An 18,371-nucleotide genomic window follows, 5' to 3' on the forward strand; every position below is an offset into this window, starting at 1 on the left:
TTCCATTTTTATTGCTTTTATCGATGCTTAATGGTCTGGCGAACACGACACAGCACTTTAAATACTTCAGTGCGTCATAATTAATTACATTGAATGGCCTGCAAATCGTTTGTTTCAATTTCCCACACTTTCAGCCCGAAAGGCGCATATGACAGAATCCCGGCATGACCTCACCGCTTTTTGCGGACGTAAAAACACTCTGGAGGTCGGTGGGGGTGTTGTTTCGACCGTGGCGCCGCCGGAGCTGAACGGCTGAGCTGCCTGAAAGTGCTAGACCTACCATTGTGGCGGAAATTCGATGGCCGCTTTCAATTAAAGCCCTGATGGTGACTTCTATTGCTATTCCGGGCTATATTATCGCTTCCTTTCCCATGTGCGGAACTTTATTTTTGCCAATAGTGCCTCTCTGGGCAGAGGTTATGTCTGTAGCTAGATGCACCCATTTGTGAATGTGCCGGCGCCCAGTCGCCGTTCGCAGAGCCACGCGCGTGAAGTGATGTCACGAGTTCTTGACGAGGGCTGTCCGCGTCACATATTTTTGGCTACCACGGGATGATGTCACGTCCATTTGCTGAGTGCCACTCCGCGTGCTGTACAGTCGGCGCAATAAATGAGATCCAATTAAAGTATGTCCTTCGCATCGCAGGCCGCTCATATTTCAGCCAGGGTATTCTGTTGAGTAAAGGAAGCGAACTGTGCAATACTAATATTAACGCCGAAAATTGGTGTCAGTACCCCTTTAAGTGACGCCACATGGGTAATTGTTGTGGGTGTCGTTTACAGCTTCGCAGTCCAACCACCTTCACAGCGTGGATTGGAGCCAATTTTTTGTCCACAACTTTCTCCCCTTCACATGGAAGGCCTGTGAAAGCTGAAAACTGTACAAAACCAGATGTAGTAATTCATGAGCTGGGGCTTCTGAAAATTTGCATTTTTGCTGGACTCCTTAAAGGGGCCATGCAGACAAAACACAAGTTTGGTTCATTCGAAAGATTGCCTCGTTAGAATAACGCTGACACCACTTTTAACGTAAACTTCGCTCAAATAAGCTACATAATTAGGGAAAAAAGGGTATGGCCATGCGACCCACTAGCTCATTTCCCCGCAACAGAACCTATGATGTCATGTGTGCCAGCTCTGCGATTGGCTGAGGCCGGCAAAAGTAAACGCAAATTAGGCAGGGCTTGTAAGCTTGCCGAAAGAGCTGTTTGCACTTACATTTGGGGCACATTATTTTTATAGCAGTAAGAATGGTGGGGTAAACAGTGGAAGTTACAAATGCAGTGTGTACCGCTGTTGGTACTGGGCGCACTATGCTTGTTCTAGCTGCACAGCAGTCCGGCGCTTTGGGGTTGTTTCAGACGACACTGGCCGATTAGCGTAAGCGACATTGTCTTACGTGACCCTATTTACCAAACATACCCCATGTTTCAAAAGGATTACTACCTGCCGTTACAAAAACATGCCAGGTGCAAATATGGTCAAAGCAAAGCAAAGGTGAATAGCGGTGTGGAGCAGTATGTTGGCGTCATCTAGTAGGATTGACAGTAAACAAGGCTCCGCAGTATCAACGCAGTGCGCATCCGCTCTGGCCTGGCTGTGCCACAGTCCACTGCAGGCTGAACAGCGCACTTGAAGTTCGTTTAAAGACTCGGCCATGTGATGTTATGGCAGATGTCGCGAAATACACGATTTGGCGGGAAAATCAGAATTTTAACTTAAATTGATTAATTTTTCCAGTGAATAAAGCATTCACTTGCTACTTGAAAAGTGCTGCAGGCAATATAAAACACCAAATATTTCTAATAAAACAAGCTTGTATTTTGTCTGCAAAAGGGGCCATGCAGACAAAACACAAGTTTCATTCATTTGAAAGGTTGCCTCGTTAGAATCATACTGACACCACTTTTAACGCACACTTCGCTCAACTAAGCTATGTAATGAGAAAAAAAGGGAATGGCCGTGTGACCCCCTAGCTCATTTCCTTCAACAGAACCTATGATGTCGCATGTGCCCAGCTGTGCGATTGGCTGAGGCTGGAAAAAGCAAACGCAAATTAGGCAGGGCTTATAGGCTTGCCAAACGAGCTATTTGCATTTAAATGTGATGCATATGCACTTTACAGCAGTAAGAATGGTGCGGTAAACAATGACAGTTATGAAAATACACGTAGACATAGAGGTACCGATGTGCACTGCCATTGGTACTGGGCGCACTATGCCCATTTTAGCTGCACATCAGTCCGTCGCTTTGGAGTTGTCTTACACGACACTGGCCGATCAGCGTAAGCGATGTTGTCTTATGTGACCCTCTTTGTCGAGCACACCACATGTTTCACAAAATAATTACTTTCTACTGTAACAAAAACAAGCCAGGTGTAAATACAATCAAAAACAAAGCAACGGTGGCCAACGGTCCGTGGCCGAGTATGGTAGCGCCATCTGGGAGAACTGACGGCAAGCAAGGCTGCAGAGCTGAATGACGCAGTGGAAGTTCGTTTTAATACGTGCCGTTATGACTTCATTGCAGACACCACGGAAACCCACAATTTGGCGGGAGAAACAAAATTTTAACTTAAATTGATTAATTTCTTAGTGATTACGGCATCATTTGCTGCCGGACAAGCGCTGGGGGCACTATAAAACACGAAATATTTCGAATAAAACAAAATTGTATTTTGTCTGCATGGCCCCTTTAAGCATACATAATGTTAGAAATGAAGTTGCAGACAGAGAGTTCTCAGAAAACATGGCTACCATAATTTTTGTATTTTTTATTGCATCGCAAGATGTTTTCCGAGTTCATTGCTGCAGGCAGTTTGTGGCCTTCTTATAAGGGCAGTAGTTGCCAAGTGAATCGCATTCTGTGTGACAGGTTCAAGTGAGCTGTTTTAGTTATGTGAACTGCAGTTTTGTAAATTGTTTGGCTTAGGGGCCACAGGGCTCATGAATATAGTAGGAGTAATTTGGGGTTCCTTGTTTTTGTTGAGCCACATTTAGTTACACCATGTTGTGCCAGCCTGCGGTGCACATGTTGGTGGTGCTTCATGGGGGTCTGCAACAGAATACTTGAAGGTGTTGTTGTTCATTGTTGAAGGCTTTTTGTTCCTTTTTCTTGTGGGGGTCCGCTAGATCCCCTGGTCCATGGCCCGCGTGTGGGGGGCCTTTGAACGAGCGCGCTTCCCCGCGCTCGTGACGTCACCCCGCGGGCCGACGCGCCGACGGGCGCCTACCGCGCCGTTGCCGTTCCTCCTCGCCCAGCCTCCGGCCTCCTCTCCCCCGCCCCTTATAGGCTCGACGCGCGCGCTTCGCGCTCTCTCTCGCTCTGGCTTTTGCTCGGGGCTCTTGCTCCGGCTCTGGCCCCATGGATAGGGGAGATGGGGGGAATGGAGGAGATGGGAGTCGGATACCGGGGCGCTCCTTGTCCCCGGCTGGCTCGTCTCCTCCCCGCCGCGCCGGCCGGTCGGGCGCCGTTTGGCCCTGATCGGACGCGCAGGGTAGGCCTCTGGTCACCTTGCGAGCGGCCCGCGTGCAACCTCGGCCATGGTCGCCTGTTTGGGCGACGCCGTAGGACGCGTGTCGGTACAGTGTAGTTCTTAACCCGGTCTTGGCGTTATTATGCACTGTACGACTCGGCCAATAAACCCCATGGTTCGCCCTGGCCCTTTGGAGCCTGTCGTCGCCTGTGTCGGTGAGTCGAACCCGTCGCGGCGTCTCCCTTGTGGACGCCGCGTACCTCTCTGGGGCATTTTGGATGGGTCATTTCCGGGCGAAGGGGGAACACCCTGAACCCCACTTAGCCCGCAGGGGACCAACGAGCCCACTTTGGCGCTCGACGTCTCTAACGAAGCTAGCCGGGGTCGTTTGTTATCCCGTAGCTAGACCCAGTAGGCCCACATTCTTTAATGGCTATTTTGCTTACACTGAAGCATGTGATCACTGGACAAACCTGGTGTGACACTGCAGGGGTGTGCCATGCAAGGTTGGAGTGAGTGTCTCTTGTGCACTCGGTCTGTTGCTGGTGGTGGGCAGTGATGGCCCCCAGCGAGAGATTAAGCACCTTAGACATTATAATGAATGTCAACCTAATGAATGTCAGCCCCTAACCCCCAGTCAATTCGTCCTGGAGCCACCATCAGTGGTGCCAGTGGTTAGCATACGTTGTCAGTCATAAAATAAATCTATCGGAGTGCTTTGATGTGTGCACGTGCGTCATGTTTGTACATGTGTACAGTAAACCAGGAATTCCCGAAGTGGTGGTACAGGAAGAGGACCTGCAGGGACATCCATAAGGGGGCATCTTTGGTGGGCGCACTCCACCATATTTTTTTTCTTGTGAGGCCCCAGCCAGATTGCAAGAAGTTGGGTTTGCCATGAAGCGGGTCTGCCCTGCTGATTTCACACAGTGTGACCCTGTGCGGTTGTCTTTCTTGCACAACATCCAAGTTGTGCAGAGAATTCGGAGGCAAGAAAATGTGCCCGAAAAAACCATAAAGTGTGGAAGTTGCTCCCCAACAGCCACCACTTGCCTCGAGTGAGTGGCAGTAGCCTGCATTTTGTGGCCTGTCTCTGCATTCTTCCTTCTCGTTTCAGGGTCCAACAGGTCGAGCCTGGAGCAGGGCCACGAGATGTACGACATCCCGACCAGCAGCTCTCGCCGTGTTGCTGACGCCGCACCCCCGAGCAGAACGCAGAGCCCCCGGGCCAACCTGGCCTCTGTGCCCCCACCTCCTGGCCACGGCATGACGCTGCTGCAGTTCTACGATGTGCCGACCAACAACGCACCGGCACCCTTCTATGACACGCCTGCCAAGCGGGGGCCCACGCCGCAGGCTGCCTGCATGGAGGGCGTGTACGATGTTCCTCCCCAGGTCAGTGCTGCAGAGCGCCTGCAGGTCAAGCAACCAAGTGGGGCGTGTAAAGGATCTTGGACAGTTTCTGTTGGTCGTACTGTTGAAGTTGTGGCCCACTGCTGGGTATACCAAATGGCACGAATGGGATTCGTCTGCAGGGGGCAGACAGAGCTCACCTGTGGTGAGCTCTGTCTAGAGAAGGCCTTGCTTAAGGCAGATGAGGCCCCTATGCTTGGTTCACTAATTGCGCAGAGGGTGCAAAAAGTGCGGTGAAATGAAATTGACCGAATCGCATTAAGGTGTGCTGTCTCCATCGTGCTCTGGTGATTGAGAGGCTTTCTTCAGAACAGAAGTTCTTACTTTGTTGTATGCACACAATACAGTAAACCCTCATTATAACTAAGTGAACCGGACAGCAAAATAATTTGATATAAGTGGTAATTTGATGCGTGCAACTGCTCCCTAAAAGCTCAGTAAGTGACAACTGAATTAGCCCTTACAACTCTGCAGAAGTTGTAAGTGGGAAATATTCAGTGGAACAAACCCTTACTCAGGCTGAAAAATAAGAAAAGCAGTAAGCTGGGTTTTCTGGTTGTTTCTGCTATGTGTGAGAAGTGCCTGCTCAAGTTTGTTAAGGCACAGCATGAAGTTGTGTTGGCGACCCACACACTCAACAGACAAAGGCTCTCCTGCATCTGTACCACAGTCAGTGTTTCACGAGGCCCTCGTCTGTTCTTCCTGATCAGGGCAACAATAAAGGACTAAGTTTACTGTTTCAGCATCCATAGCTGGGGTGATGGGGGCATCTGCATGAGCCATCCCGAATAATTCCAAGTTGCCTTCATCTATTTGCCAATGATTCTTTGCACAGCTTCATAGAGCCCGTTTATGAGGGTGTGAAATCACTTCGCTGGCAATGGGCATGGTTGGTCTCTGCATGCAAAATGGTCGTGTGGAGCGAAAAATGCGACGAGTGGAGGGAAAAGGGGGAGAGGCACCCTGCCGACAATGGGAATGGTTGTGCATCCGCTCTGAAAGGAGTTGTGAATATGCATCCGCAACTTGCCACTTGATCCTAAGCTGAGCAAACTATTGGCATGCTTTGAATAATCCAGTCTGAAAAGCATGCATTTGGGTCGGGACTGTGTGACACTTCGATAAAAGTGATAATTTGAATAAAGAGACCTCATTGTAACAAAGGTTTACTGTACACATACATAGCGCTGCCCCCTCCCCCTTCCCCAAGAGCTAGAGTTTTTTTTCCACGGTGGTATGGGAGCAATCTGTCTTGATTTTCACCTGCAGCCAGCCAAACATCTGCTCACTGACAATATTTGACAGTGACTCTGGCTAGTCAGTGAATAGAAGCGGTTTGCCGGTTGGGCAAGTATCAAAATAGACTGCTCTCACTACGGCCGCCGTGCTGCAACACTAATTAGACCGTTACCGAAATCTGTTACCGTGCTGCTGGTCGAACCAAAAAAAAAAAAAAGGAAAAAAAGGCCACTGGCACTGGCTTGGCTCCGCAGCACCAGCGATCCGCTCTTCAGTGACAATGTCGGCAGGTGATGTAGTTTTCTCATTAAAATAGACAAAGAAAAGCTAATTGGATGCCAGCACCGCGGAAGTCTGCTAATGACATTCAGTTCAAACAATTTTCGCCTGACCATTAGTCTGTTGTAGCACTTAGTTTGCTATAGCAGGGTCTGTTATGGGCGGAGTGAATTCCATTTAAAATGCATGGGGACCAAACGAACCAACAGAAATGGTTCATTGTAAACGGAAACCTGTTGCTGCCAGATCCACTGTAACGAGCGTAGACCGTAATTGCTAACTTTGTGGTTGACGTTCTGGCCTTTCTACTACAGTCGAACCCCGCAATAACGAATCCGCCGGGCAAAGACAAAAAATTTGCTTTTGAGGGAATTTCGTTGCCGCGATAATGAAACAAACGATAGGAAAATTGCCCGCAAACTGAAAACTTATTTCGGAAAGTCGGTTATATTACTGTGTGAGCATTACCTTGCAGTAACTTCACAGCTGAGCCCTCACACTACAAGAAGTGCTTCATTGCTACTCATGCACTCCTAAGAACGACCAAAGCGTGTCAAATGAATCCAAAACATCCCGCGGGTTCGCCTTCTCTGCATGTTTTTCTCCCTGGTCCTCGGCACCGAGTATGTTCAAGCATTCAAGCGAAGTCGAGCTTCTTCTGTTGACAAACTTTGCCAGACAGTGGCACCTAATTGTTCCAATGCTGTCCACAAAACTAAGTGAGCACCGCTTTGTTGACATCTAGAAGAATCACAGCAGCCATCACTGTTTTGTTTTGCACACGTGCACCATTAAAGAGAGGCTGTCTTGCTTTAGAAAATGGTAGAGTGAGCTCCAAGTGGTTTCAAACTTATCGGCGCTATCCTCCCTTCTTCCACTTGGGCCACTGACTTGGGCAATAATGGCTACCTTATCTTGTAGTGATAAAAACTTACGTTTTTGATTGAGAGCAAACGTGCCGATTGGTGCACATGCAACGAATGCCTGCATGCTGTTCAGCAGTAGCCGGCTAGCTAGCATAGCCCAAGCCAAAGACGTGCTGTTAGTCACCATGTGTCACCCCCTGGTGATGTTGCTGCAAGGCTGCCTCCACGACCGCCTAGCTGTTGCACGGTCTTTTATGTAAACAAACGAGGCGGTGGCCATGCAAGCGCCCTGTGACAGAAGTTTACGCAATTTGGGCCCGAAAGAAAGGCATTTGAGCACTTTTTGGACACCATTAGCCTCAAATGGGTAGATAAAATGTCGACCGGACTTGCAGAGAGTTTTGTTAACGTGGGATTGCTTTCCAAAAACATTTTGTTGCACCAAGGTATGAAATACAGTTGAACCCCTTTATAAGAGACACGTACCGGGCAGCAGTTTCTGTCTCTTATATGAGATGTCTCTTATAAGCAGGGTATCATGTTTTCACTTACTAATCAGACCCTAGTTCAATGTTGGCACCGTATAACTAAAATAAGCTCAAAAGAATGCTACAGCATGTTTCACAGGGTTCGCACATGTCCTTGAAAACCCTTGAATTTAGAAGTGTCAATTTCAAGGCCTTGAATGTCCTGGAATTTTTAAATGGTCCTTGAAAACCCTTGATTTTTCCTGAGAGAATCAATGGCCCTGTCTTTTCACAGGAATTTAAAGTGTTTGTCATGGATTTTAGGTGTTAACAAATGTGAAGAAACATTGTAACAATCAAGTTTCAGTGTATTGCGTGAAATTACAAGTTTGGTGGATTTTCATTATTACAAAGCAACATTGGGAGCAGGCACTTGTCAGTCCAATCCATATCACGACACAATCCAGTGAAAGCCAGCTTCTGTTCTCTATCATGCATCTTCCATCTAGTCTGTGGACGCTTGCTCATTGCATGTTTGCTGTGCCTCATACGCTCTATCTACGTTTGCTTTTACGTGCAAATGGTGGATGTGTACATAGTTCATCCTGCTTTGAAGCAACACTTGCTCGATTTAATTTCAGCTGATACTCTTGCTGACAATGCAGGAGATGCAGGCAACATTAACTAAGTTTTGAAATCGAACAGCCTCAGCAAAACACCAAGGAAAAAGAAAAAACTCCAAATACCAGCCATGAAATAAACAAGAAATAAAGCTGGGGGACCATATACGAACCCGTTAGCACCTATCTAAATGCGTACTAATGTGCTTAGGTATTGTGCAATAAAAAACTTTTGCATTGTGTTGGCAAAGTTATAAATAATCCCAGATAAAACATTAGATGGGGACCTTGAAAATGTGTTTTCTGGTCCTTGAAAGTCCTTGAAAACCCTTGAATTTTTGCTTTTGAAGCCTGTACGAACCCTGGTTTCAGAACATTCATTCTAATTTATGTTTGGCCCCCAGAATTTGTGAAACAGTTCTGAATCTTTGTGTGCTTCATGACTATTTGCACTGTTTTTTACAACTGATTCTACAAGCTTTTTTTCCTTTCTCTGTTTGTGGAAGATGAATCGTAGATGTTGAGTTCACAAGCCTGATGAATAGCCCGAGCGCACAGCTTCTTCCGCTGTGTGCTCGGGCTATTCATTACGCTTGCAGGACTCAACGTCTGCAGTGCTTCTTGATTGGTAGCTACGCCAGTAGGAGAGCCCGCATGTGTGATCGCGCTCCATCCAATGAATGGCAGTGAGCTTCAACTACTTCTGTCAGTTGCATTTCCATTGGCAGGGCTTCTCATTGTCATTTCATAGCTGACTGAACCACTTTGTGTTTGCTGAAGTTATAATAAATAGCGACTGCAGGCGTCTGTCGTCCACCTGTGTTTCCACAATGGAAGCAACTGCAATTAGTGACTGGTGGCACTGCATCTGAAGTTAAAATGTCTGTTACAAGCGAGATTATTGATTAAACTTCAAGGATGACTTGTCCCTTATAACCAATCTTCTACATCCAATGTCTGTTATAAAAGAGGTCAATTTAATGGGAAAGATAGGGCAGCCAACCATGTGGGTGAATAGTGTCTCTTATACCCATTTGTCTCTTACATCAGTGTCTCTTATAACGAGGTTCAGCTGTATGTGGGCTTTTATAAACGTTCGCCGGGGATCTGAAAATATTTCGTTGCCGCTGGAATTTCGTACTCGCAGGATTTCTTTATTGGGGGGGTTTGACTGCACTATGAACGGGTTGCTACAAGTGCTCATCTGCTGGGCATCGCACCTGTGCAACTTTTATCATTTTCTACATTCCCCTTTTCAGTGCAATAGAGCCTTTGAACTGTGAGAATGTGCCAATGATGAGATGAGATAATGCCGAGCAAAGAAACCTCCAGCCATTGTAAAAGTGTAAAAGATAAGAGCTAGTGCCTCAAATAGAAGGCTTCTATTTTTGACGTGGTTACTTAATGGGATCTTGTGCAGTGGTCAATCGTATGTAAATGGTGGTGAGGGAAGGCACAGTAGACTTTATTTAACTCATGTTTGGTCACCCAGCCCGAACGGATGAACCAGACGTAAGGCCAAAATCACGACATAAAAAAAAGAAAAAGTGGACTTAAACCTGTCTCGCGTAGGAAACACATATGTATTTTAAGGGAAAGCAGCAGCTTAGTTTTCATTATCCATTATTGTCAAATACCTACTCAAAAAATTTTAACTACTGAAGCTTTGGTTGAAGCGAATATCAAAGGTTGAAAAATACGATATTAGCACGTGCCTAAAAATGTTGCCCATGCTCCGACTTTTCTGTTTGACTCTGGAGGCCTTTATGTACACGAGGGAGGCAGAGTCAGCATATGCAGGGTGCATTTCATGTTCTTGACTAGGCTGGTTTAAACTACGTATGTACTCTTAAATAAAGGAATAATAAAGGATGAGTAGCATTTTGTTTATGACTGAAAGATCACTGCTTTCATAGCTCTTTCAGGTGTTTATTTGATGACAAATCATGGTGCTATATTTAAAGCTGGCATCTATAAATTTTGGCATTTTTCTCTCCTAGTTACTTTAAATTTTTTCATGACATGAAAGAGCATGACACGAACTGAGAAGCTTCGCACTGCCCTCATACCGACCAAGAAGTGACGTGCTGCCACTTCGGAGAAGGTGTAGAAAGTAGGTACTTTGAACATTGAAGCGAGAGCCAGCTGTTTGTCGTATATATGTGCATTGTCAGGGGGCCTACTAACCGGGAATCCGTATTTTTCTGCCTTCGTCAGAACTTTGCTTGAAGTAAGCAAAAAACGCATCTGAGACTTGACCGATGGCACCCTGCTCTCTGCTCTCACTAACATTACAAGCTCGTGCACTGTAACGGTGCCCTTCTGATCATTGTTGTTGCATTCGCATGAATTTTTCTGATGCGCAGTCATCAGAAAAAATAAAGCGTACCATATTCGCTCGTATGATGAACCTTTCGCCCCCAAATTTTTGAGTATATTTGGTAGGGGTGTACGAATACTCGAATATTTGAATACAAATTGAATAGTATTTCCGCGAATAATTCGATTCGCAAATTGAATATCTACTTTTCGATTTTTCGAATAGTCCAGTGGATTTTCCTAATGTGTCTGGCTCTGCGAAAACGAGATATATCGGCCCACGCAAATACACTGTTGGTGCACCGTCTTCTCAGCAAGTTTTATCCAAATCGCGCTTTCGACGAGCGCACCTTGCGGAGGCCGTAAATTTTATCCCGCTGCACAGAGTGATTTGCAATTGCAGCGATAAGATCTCGTCTTTGTGCTGCCACTGTTGACTCTGGCCGCCATTTTGAATGCTGTGACTGGACGTTTCCATGTTAGGGCAGCTTCTGGTAAAGCAATCGCCACCGCTTTTGTTGTTTTTGACAGCGCCTCTGTTTCCTGGCTTTTTTTAAAGGCAGTTGGTGCTTTTATGTTGCATCTTTCTAGTTTTTTTTAGACCATAGGGGATAGCGCAGCTCATGCGTGGCAACTGTAGTGCAAGCTTTCCTTCCACAATGTGTTGTTCATGCTTTACGCTCCCAATGTGCTAGCTTCCGAAGTAGTGCCTCATTGTGGTCCATGATTGTGGTGGGGCCATGTTTTTGCGTCATATTTTTGCTGCCTGCAAAGTGCTCGCTCCAGAGTTACGAGGCGCTGTCTAGGCGTTGCCTATGATTGCAGTAAAGCAACTCCAGTGCAAGTCTTTTTTTTTTTTTTTTTTTTCTCCCCAAATGCGTATCGTGCCCACTCCTGATTCCTGAAGTACCGCCTCATAGTGGCTTGGTGACTGGACTTCTGCGAACGAGTTTAAAAGTGCGTTCTTTGGGTTGAAAAAGAACGACATGGCTCCCGAACATGCGAAGTAGCGTTTGTTTTTCAACCTTTGAAAAATCGAGGCCCCTAAAAAAAATTGATATTTGATATTCGATTCGATATTCGGCTTTTTTTCCGAATTCGGTTCGATATTCGATTTGAAAGTTACTATTTGATATTTGCACACCCCTAATATTTGGTAATGCCTTTGTTACCCAAAGCAAGTCCTGCCCACTTTGCCTTTCACCACGGTACTGGCCTTGCACTTGGCCTTTCACATGCATGGCTGTCATGCTATATCCACCAAATCAGGCAGCCAAAATGCTGTGTAAAAATCTGAGTAGTGTAAAAAATGTCCAAATTAGGAAGACCTTTACTATACCTTAAAGCTTCCTATCCGAAATCAGAAATTACGTTGTGCTGTAGCTGGGTTATAAGCAGTGTAATAACTTTATGACAAGTTTGCTGTCTCCGTTCAAAGGCTGCTTGCTGGCACGAGCAATGTAGGAAGCATACAAGGGGATAAGCTAACAAGCACCATGCACCCAAGCTGCCTGGCGTAGGAAAGGGGGACCTGTTGACGCCATGGCAACCACGTACAAGTGATCGGTGGGAGTACCCAATCGCATGTGACTAGTGAATTCTGTAAACCGCAACTCTTAACTGCATTTTTGGCGTTAAAAAAATTTACACTCCACTACACAACCACAAGTGAGTCGAGCAGCGATAGCTTGGAGTCACCTTGTAGTCGCATCGGGCTTGCATTGGGTTGCTCCACCTCCCTTTGAAACCGTGTCATGTTGCTTTGGATCTGTATCGAGCTGTGACGCATCACTTTGGGCCTCACACACAGAACAGTGTTCACCACTCTGTGGCATCAACGTCTGATTTAATTGCCACATATCACTGCTCCAGATTGTAGATGCATGCAGCATTGAGCTATGCATCCCTACGTTGGCATGTGATACGCTATTCGTAGATTTTACCCCACAGAGGCCATGCTAGCCAAGTCCGTATGTGCACTTGAAGTGCAGGCACTCTTTTTAGTCGGCAGAGGCAATGCAACGCGCCGTCATGTGGATTTCATGTCGTCACTGCGTATGGTCCATAGTATTTCGAAGAACATAATGGGACTACAGAGCTTCTGTGTGACTAACACTGTGGGTGCCATAATATTGTGACGACCAGGGTAAAAAATTGTAGGTTTAGGTAATGCTCGAGAGCATATTACGAGGGCTGTGTGCATTGGAGAGCAAAGGGGCTCATGGAGGCTGTGCCACGGTGCAGGTGACCCGGGACGCTCCCCTGCCACAGCCCCTGGTGGATGAGGCAGACGGCTGCAGGAGGCACTCTTCGTCGAGCAGTGACTCGCGCAGTTCCCGGGACTACGAGACAGTGGGGGAGCTCAAGGAGCTGCACCTGGAGCGGGACGCAGCGCTGGAGGTGCTGGTCAAGGTGCAGCAGGAGCTGACCAGTGCTATCGGGAAACTCTTCTCGTTAACCCACTCCACGCTCAAGCGGCAGGAGAGCGGCACGGCCGAGACGCGGCTGTACGACATCAAGACGAGCTGCCACAAAGTGCGCACCTCTCTGCGGGAGTTCCTCCACTTTGCCCAGGGGGCCCTGGCTAATGCCTCGCACGTGGAGGACCGCAAGCTGTACCAGAAGCTGGGCCGGCTGACCAAGCCCCTGGTGGACTCGTACCAGGTGGTCGTGGCCACGACGCAGGCGCTGGACGACAAGGGCTGGCAGCTGGGCTCCAGCCGGGAGGCTGGCCCCGACGAGCTGGACCAGCTGGTGGCCTGCGCCCGGGGGCTCACCGAGGACATCCAGCAGGTGGCCTCCACCATACAGGGCAACTCGACGCTCATCTTCAAGAAGTCTCCGCTCATCAGCGAATCGGGGAGGCCCCTTCAGGAGCGGCCGCTGCCCGTACCCCCCCCACGCAAGGAGGAAGACCAGTGGGCCAGCGACTACGACTATGTCAACCTGGAGTCCAAAGCGTCCGTGGAGCGCGAGAACGAGGAGATCAAGGCCGCTTTGCCGGCCGAACTGAGTCAGTCCTTTGACAAGCTCGTGCAGCAGTCGCAGCTCATTGTCGAAGGCATAGTGCAGGAGCCGGCTGCACCAGGTCTGGACCAGAACGACCTGCAGATCCTCAACTTTTATGGTGCCCAGATCGACACCCACATTCTGTTTCTGACTAACGCCATCGATGCCTTCTTGGCGACCATTGAGAACAACCAGCCTCCCAAGGTGTTCATCGGACATAGCAAATTTGTCGTTATTAGTGCTCACAAGCTGGTTTACATGGGGGACACAGTGTATCGCAACATCCTTAACGCTGATATTAAGAACCAAGTTTTGCAGTGCTCGAGCAGCCTGTGTGAAGCCCTGAAGGTGCTCATCAACAGCACCAAGAAAGCCGCTCTGCAGTTCCCATCCGTGGCAGCTGTGCAAGAAATGGTGGACAGCATTGTGGACGTGTCGCACCTGGCCAACGACCTCAAAGTGGTCGTCATGCAGGCCAAGAGATAATAACGGCACTGACCTCCTTTTCTGGACGTGCTCAAGTGTCCGCATGTTGGAAGCAGGGGCATTTCAGTATTTCTAACAGCGAGTGTGTGCTAGAAAATTCTAGGTCGTTGAAAGTAACCCACTGCTAAACGTGCTGATCCTGCTGCCTAGGTACCTCTGTTGGATTTTCGGCTTAGGGTGCAGTAGAATGCAAACTGTTTGTTGGATTCATAATAGCGGTCTCATAAATAGGTATGTACATACGTGCACATAAAAAAACTGATGTTTTGGGCTCTGGGGCACCATAATGAGTAAAAAAAAAATCTGAATCATAAAGTTATTGCAGATGCAGCATCATTTTTGACCCGATGATAATTATTGTACAAACTAGTGGTCGGTACAGGTACGTACATTTGCTTGCATACAGGGTAAGGTGAGGAAATAATTATAGGTGCCAATGATTGCCAAACTAGCACCCACAACCAACTCCTTTTGTTTTTACTAGTTAAACTTGCAGCTTGCTAGGCAACGTTCATGAAATCCTGTTTTTTGTGTGTGTGTGTGCTTACATTTCGGCATTTTGCACATTTTATATAGTATTTTGAGGCCTTGGCTATGCTTCTTTCATAACCAATTCATACTACCCTCATTGCCACATGCAGGTGAAAAAAAAAAAGTAATGCATGGTAGTCTTCGGTTTAGAAAAATAGACCTGTGGCCTTTATTGGAAACATGCTCAAAGCACCAGCAGAGTTAACCTAAACCATTGCAAGGACGCACCATTTCTATCGCATTAGGCTTTGTAGTAAGCTTGCTCTGGGTGGCAAGGTTGCATAATACATGTGTATTGCTATTTTATTGAATGTAATGTCTTTTATATTATTTTTGAGGTTATGCTACTACATAAGTAATGTGGCGTGCGTGTTTTTTAATACTAAATTTCATGGGTTAAGTTGCTGCATAAAATTTATAAACCACCATTGCAGCACTAATGGTGGAACGTCACAAGGACTTTCAAAAGTCGGCTGCCTTCACTGACTGTGGTTGTCCTTGAAATTTTAGTTTGAAGCTTTCCTTGTCGCTTCAGAAGTTTTTCTTTTTAGCCGAGGTAATTAAAGGTGGAATGAATTATGTGAAGTGCACCTGGTGATTCTCCGGAATGCATGTTGGCATGTAGGTTTTGCTACGCTGACGCAAGCTTCATTTCAGATGCTGGGGCCTGTTTACAGCTTTGGCATTTGTGATAAGATTGTTTGTTCATTGCAGTTGGGCTGTACAGTTCTTTTCCCACCCCTTTGAGGCTGTGGTTCCCAACTCGAGTGTGTGCCCTTCAAACTGCCGAATTTTTCGCTACTTACATCAAACCACTTAAGTGTAACAAAGGTGTATTATGTGTGCAGGGTGCCTAGCAAATGACCCATTCTATGTTGCCCGACTTACAGGTTTTTTTTCACTGCTTTGCTTTATTACTTACTCTCTCACTGGCTCTCACTTTACACTAACGACCAAATTTCACAACCACTGCATTGTAACGTAATAATTAAACAAATTGAGATGTAGCAGTCATACTGCAACATAGACTTTTTTTTTTTCATGTTTTACGAGAGCCTATTTTTGCTTTGGACAGTGGCTTCAAGTTCTTCTTTGTTAACTAACTTTCACTTCTTTTTCACATCAGTTAACAAGCCCTGCTTGCCCCTTTTTTCTTTGTTTATTCTGGACATGATACCTGCAATCTTTCTTTTCTTTCTTCAGCAGTTTTAGTCTCAAGCCTAGGCATGAGGCACTGAATATTGCTGATGACTGATGAAGTTATGCATGTTGAGCGCAATAGTGATGGGAGAGAAACTTGGACTGTCAAGACTGAGGGCACCACTACATTATGCACCTCAATTTCTTAATAAGCTTCTCTTTTGAATGCTGCCATAATAAATTCATAAGGTTAATTTATTTGAATGTCAATTGAAAATCCAAAAAAAAGGTTACATTTTCAGTATTTTTATTTTTTTTCAATCTAGTGTCTTTCTTGCACAGCTGCAATGTCCTGCAAAAAAAGTCAGCACAAAGGCAAAAGTCGTGTGGTGAAGCTAGGTGGAAGGGCTTCTCTTTTGAAGGGTGGCGGAAACATGAAATTCGAAACCATGTTTATTTTGAATTAAATTCTTGGGGTTGTTTATTTGAATGTGAACTGAATTTGCAAAAAAAAAAAAAAGTTTTGTTTTCAGTTTCTTTTTTTGTCAACTAGAGGCTTTTTTTGCACAGCTGCAGTGTGTCCTGCAAAAAAGCCAGCACAAAGGTGAGAGGCATGCGGCGAAGCCAGGTGGAGGGGCCGGTGCCTAGCAGGAAACTCGACAGTCTTTTATTATTCATCAGTTTTGTGTATCCAAAAAAATGCAATACCTAAACTGCAAATTGAATCTAATAGCAGGTACAGTTCACAAAACTATTTAAATTTTTGCATATTTGCACGTCTCCGGTAATTCCTTACAATTCCCAAATGTTCTTGGAGTTCAAGATTTCCCTGACATAGACACCCTGCTATGTCATGCTGAGAGTGCTGCTTTGCAAGCTATGCATGAAACTAATTCTGACTGTGTGCAGCATTCTAAACATCCTTTGAACACTCCAGTCTTTGAAGCACCTTTGAATGCTTGCATGCGTTTTGGTTCGGAGTATTTTTTGTTCACAGTTAGACTGCGTTACCTTTTACCAGCTGCTGTGGGGGTCTTATTTGACTCCAGCGCTGAGAGAGATCAAAATGAAGTGTGCAGTAGATTGATTGAGTAATTTTGTGTGTGCTTTTTGATGTCGTGAAGTCTTTGTCTGGCATTCCATTGGCAGAAATAAATAAAACATCCTTTGTTTTGGGAAGCCTAAAACAGCAAGACTGTGCTAAGCTGGCAGAGTGCTTGCTAGGGGCACGAGAGGATGCCTATTGTTTCGACCAGTTTCATTTTTGAGTGTGCCAAAGATTGTACTATACTACTTTGCTAGAAGTGCCACTACAGGGCGACTAGTGTACGGAGAGCAGAATGCATCTTGTTGTTGTATGATGCTTCACGCTTGATTACAGGGCATACCCATGTGAAGCATCTTCAGTGTACGGAGCATATCTCTGCTTGCTGTTTGTGCTGTATTCGCAATTTCTAAAGCTGACCTCTCATAGCTGTCCTGACTTTGTACAGCCGTTACAGATATAAAACTTACAATGAGCTTTCTGACACACAAGCCAAATTTTCAAGTCCTACAATCGTTTGTTAAATGTGAAGAGCTGAAGACGCAGCGATGCCTAGTGTGTTCTCATCATGTATGGATGGCACGAATGAAAGCGGTGTTTGTACAAGCCATCCACTGCCCACTTTGTGCTTATGCCCAGCCCATACAAAGGCCTGCAAAGCTAGAGTCGGAAACGTGCCACGATTTGTAGAACAACTTGTGGACGGCTGCAGAGAACATGCACGTCTCATAGCAACAGGCGTTCTTTGTGGGCAACACTCGCTGCACAGCTTGAAGCAATGCTCTGCTTTAACTCTAGTTCCTGATGAGCCCTGCTTCACTAGCAATCCACACCACCTTTAGTAGAGTTCCTAGTCAGAATGTTTACTTCGATCTCAGTGCAATCGAAACCATGCCTACTGTCAAAAGTGTGCGAGCGTAAGCCAACATTCTGTGCAATCCTCAAGTCCTCGCTTCTTCCCTTTCTTTCCACATTTGGCCCCTCCCAAGTCCTGCGGCTGAAGTTTTTCGTGCACCAGCTGCCACATCTTTTGAACTTAATGTGCCGGTTCCACATTACTCTTGTACACGTGTGGGAGATGGCTCTCCATGCTGTCATGGTCTGAACCCTATGTTCATGCAGTATTGTTTGAAGAATGCAAGTGGTACAACACTGAAAAACTTGTTAGTTGCAGAGAGGTGTTTTGTACATTAATACAGACAATACTGTACATATTAATAAAAATGTACCCAACTAAATTGTCTTTGGTGCTGATGTATGTCAACCTGCTTCTGTAGCTCTGCTTGGTGTTTGGTGGGAAAAAGGTCTGTTGCTACAGGCAGGCCGTCGTATGCAGTGGCTGTTTTCAGTGATATCTTACAACACCGCCGTCGTCATGTTTTTGAGGGTGTGCTGTTAGTTTACAACCTGGACCATCACTCGTCCTTGAGACCTTACACAACCCACTTGGCAGTGAAATTTCATTTTTCAAATATGTAAAAA

The 18,371-nt window shown here is 46.2% G+C and overlaps 1 protein-coding gene across 3 annotated transcripts in view; it reads left to right on the forward strand.

Moving 5' to 3' along the window:
* The window catches only part of P130cas (Serine_rich_CAS and FAT-like_CAS_C domain-containing protein p130CAS), a 79,140-nt gene extending 61,013 nt beyond the window's left edge, over positions 1 to 18,127 (forward strand). For all 3 annotated transcript variants that reach the window (XM_077686466.1, XM_077686467.1, XM_077686468.1), the window contains 2 exons: positions 4,593 to 4,870; positions 12,923 to 18,127. In XM_077686466.1, coding sequence (XP_077542592.1) covers positions 4,593 to 4,870; positions 12,923 to 14,173 — 1,529 coding nt within the window. In that variant the 3' untranslated portion in view covers positions 14,174 to 18,127. The remainder of the gene's footprint in view (positions 1 to 4,592; positions 4,871 to 12,922) is intronic.
* The last annotated feature ends 244 nt before the right edge of the window (positions 18,128 to 18,371 follow it).

This window comes from Haemaphysalis longicornis, unplaced genomic scaffold (assembly GCF_048455015.1).
Source record: "Haemaphysalis longicornis isolate Haplotype H1 unplaced genomic scaffold, Haemaphysalis longicornis Haplotype H1 scaffold_1, whole genome shotgun sequence".
NCBI lineage: Eukaryota > Metazoa > Arthropoda > Arachnida > Ixodida > Ixodidae > Haemaphysalis > Haemaphysalis longicornis.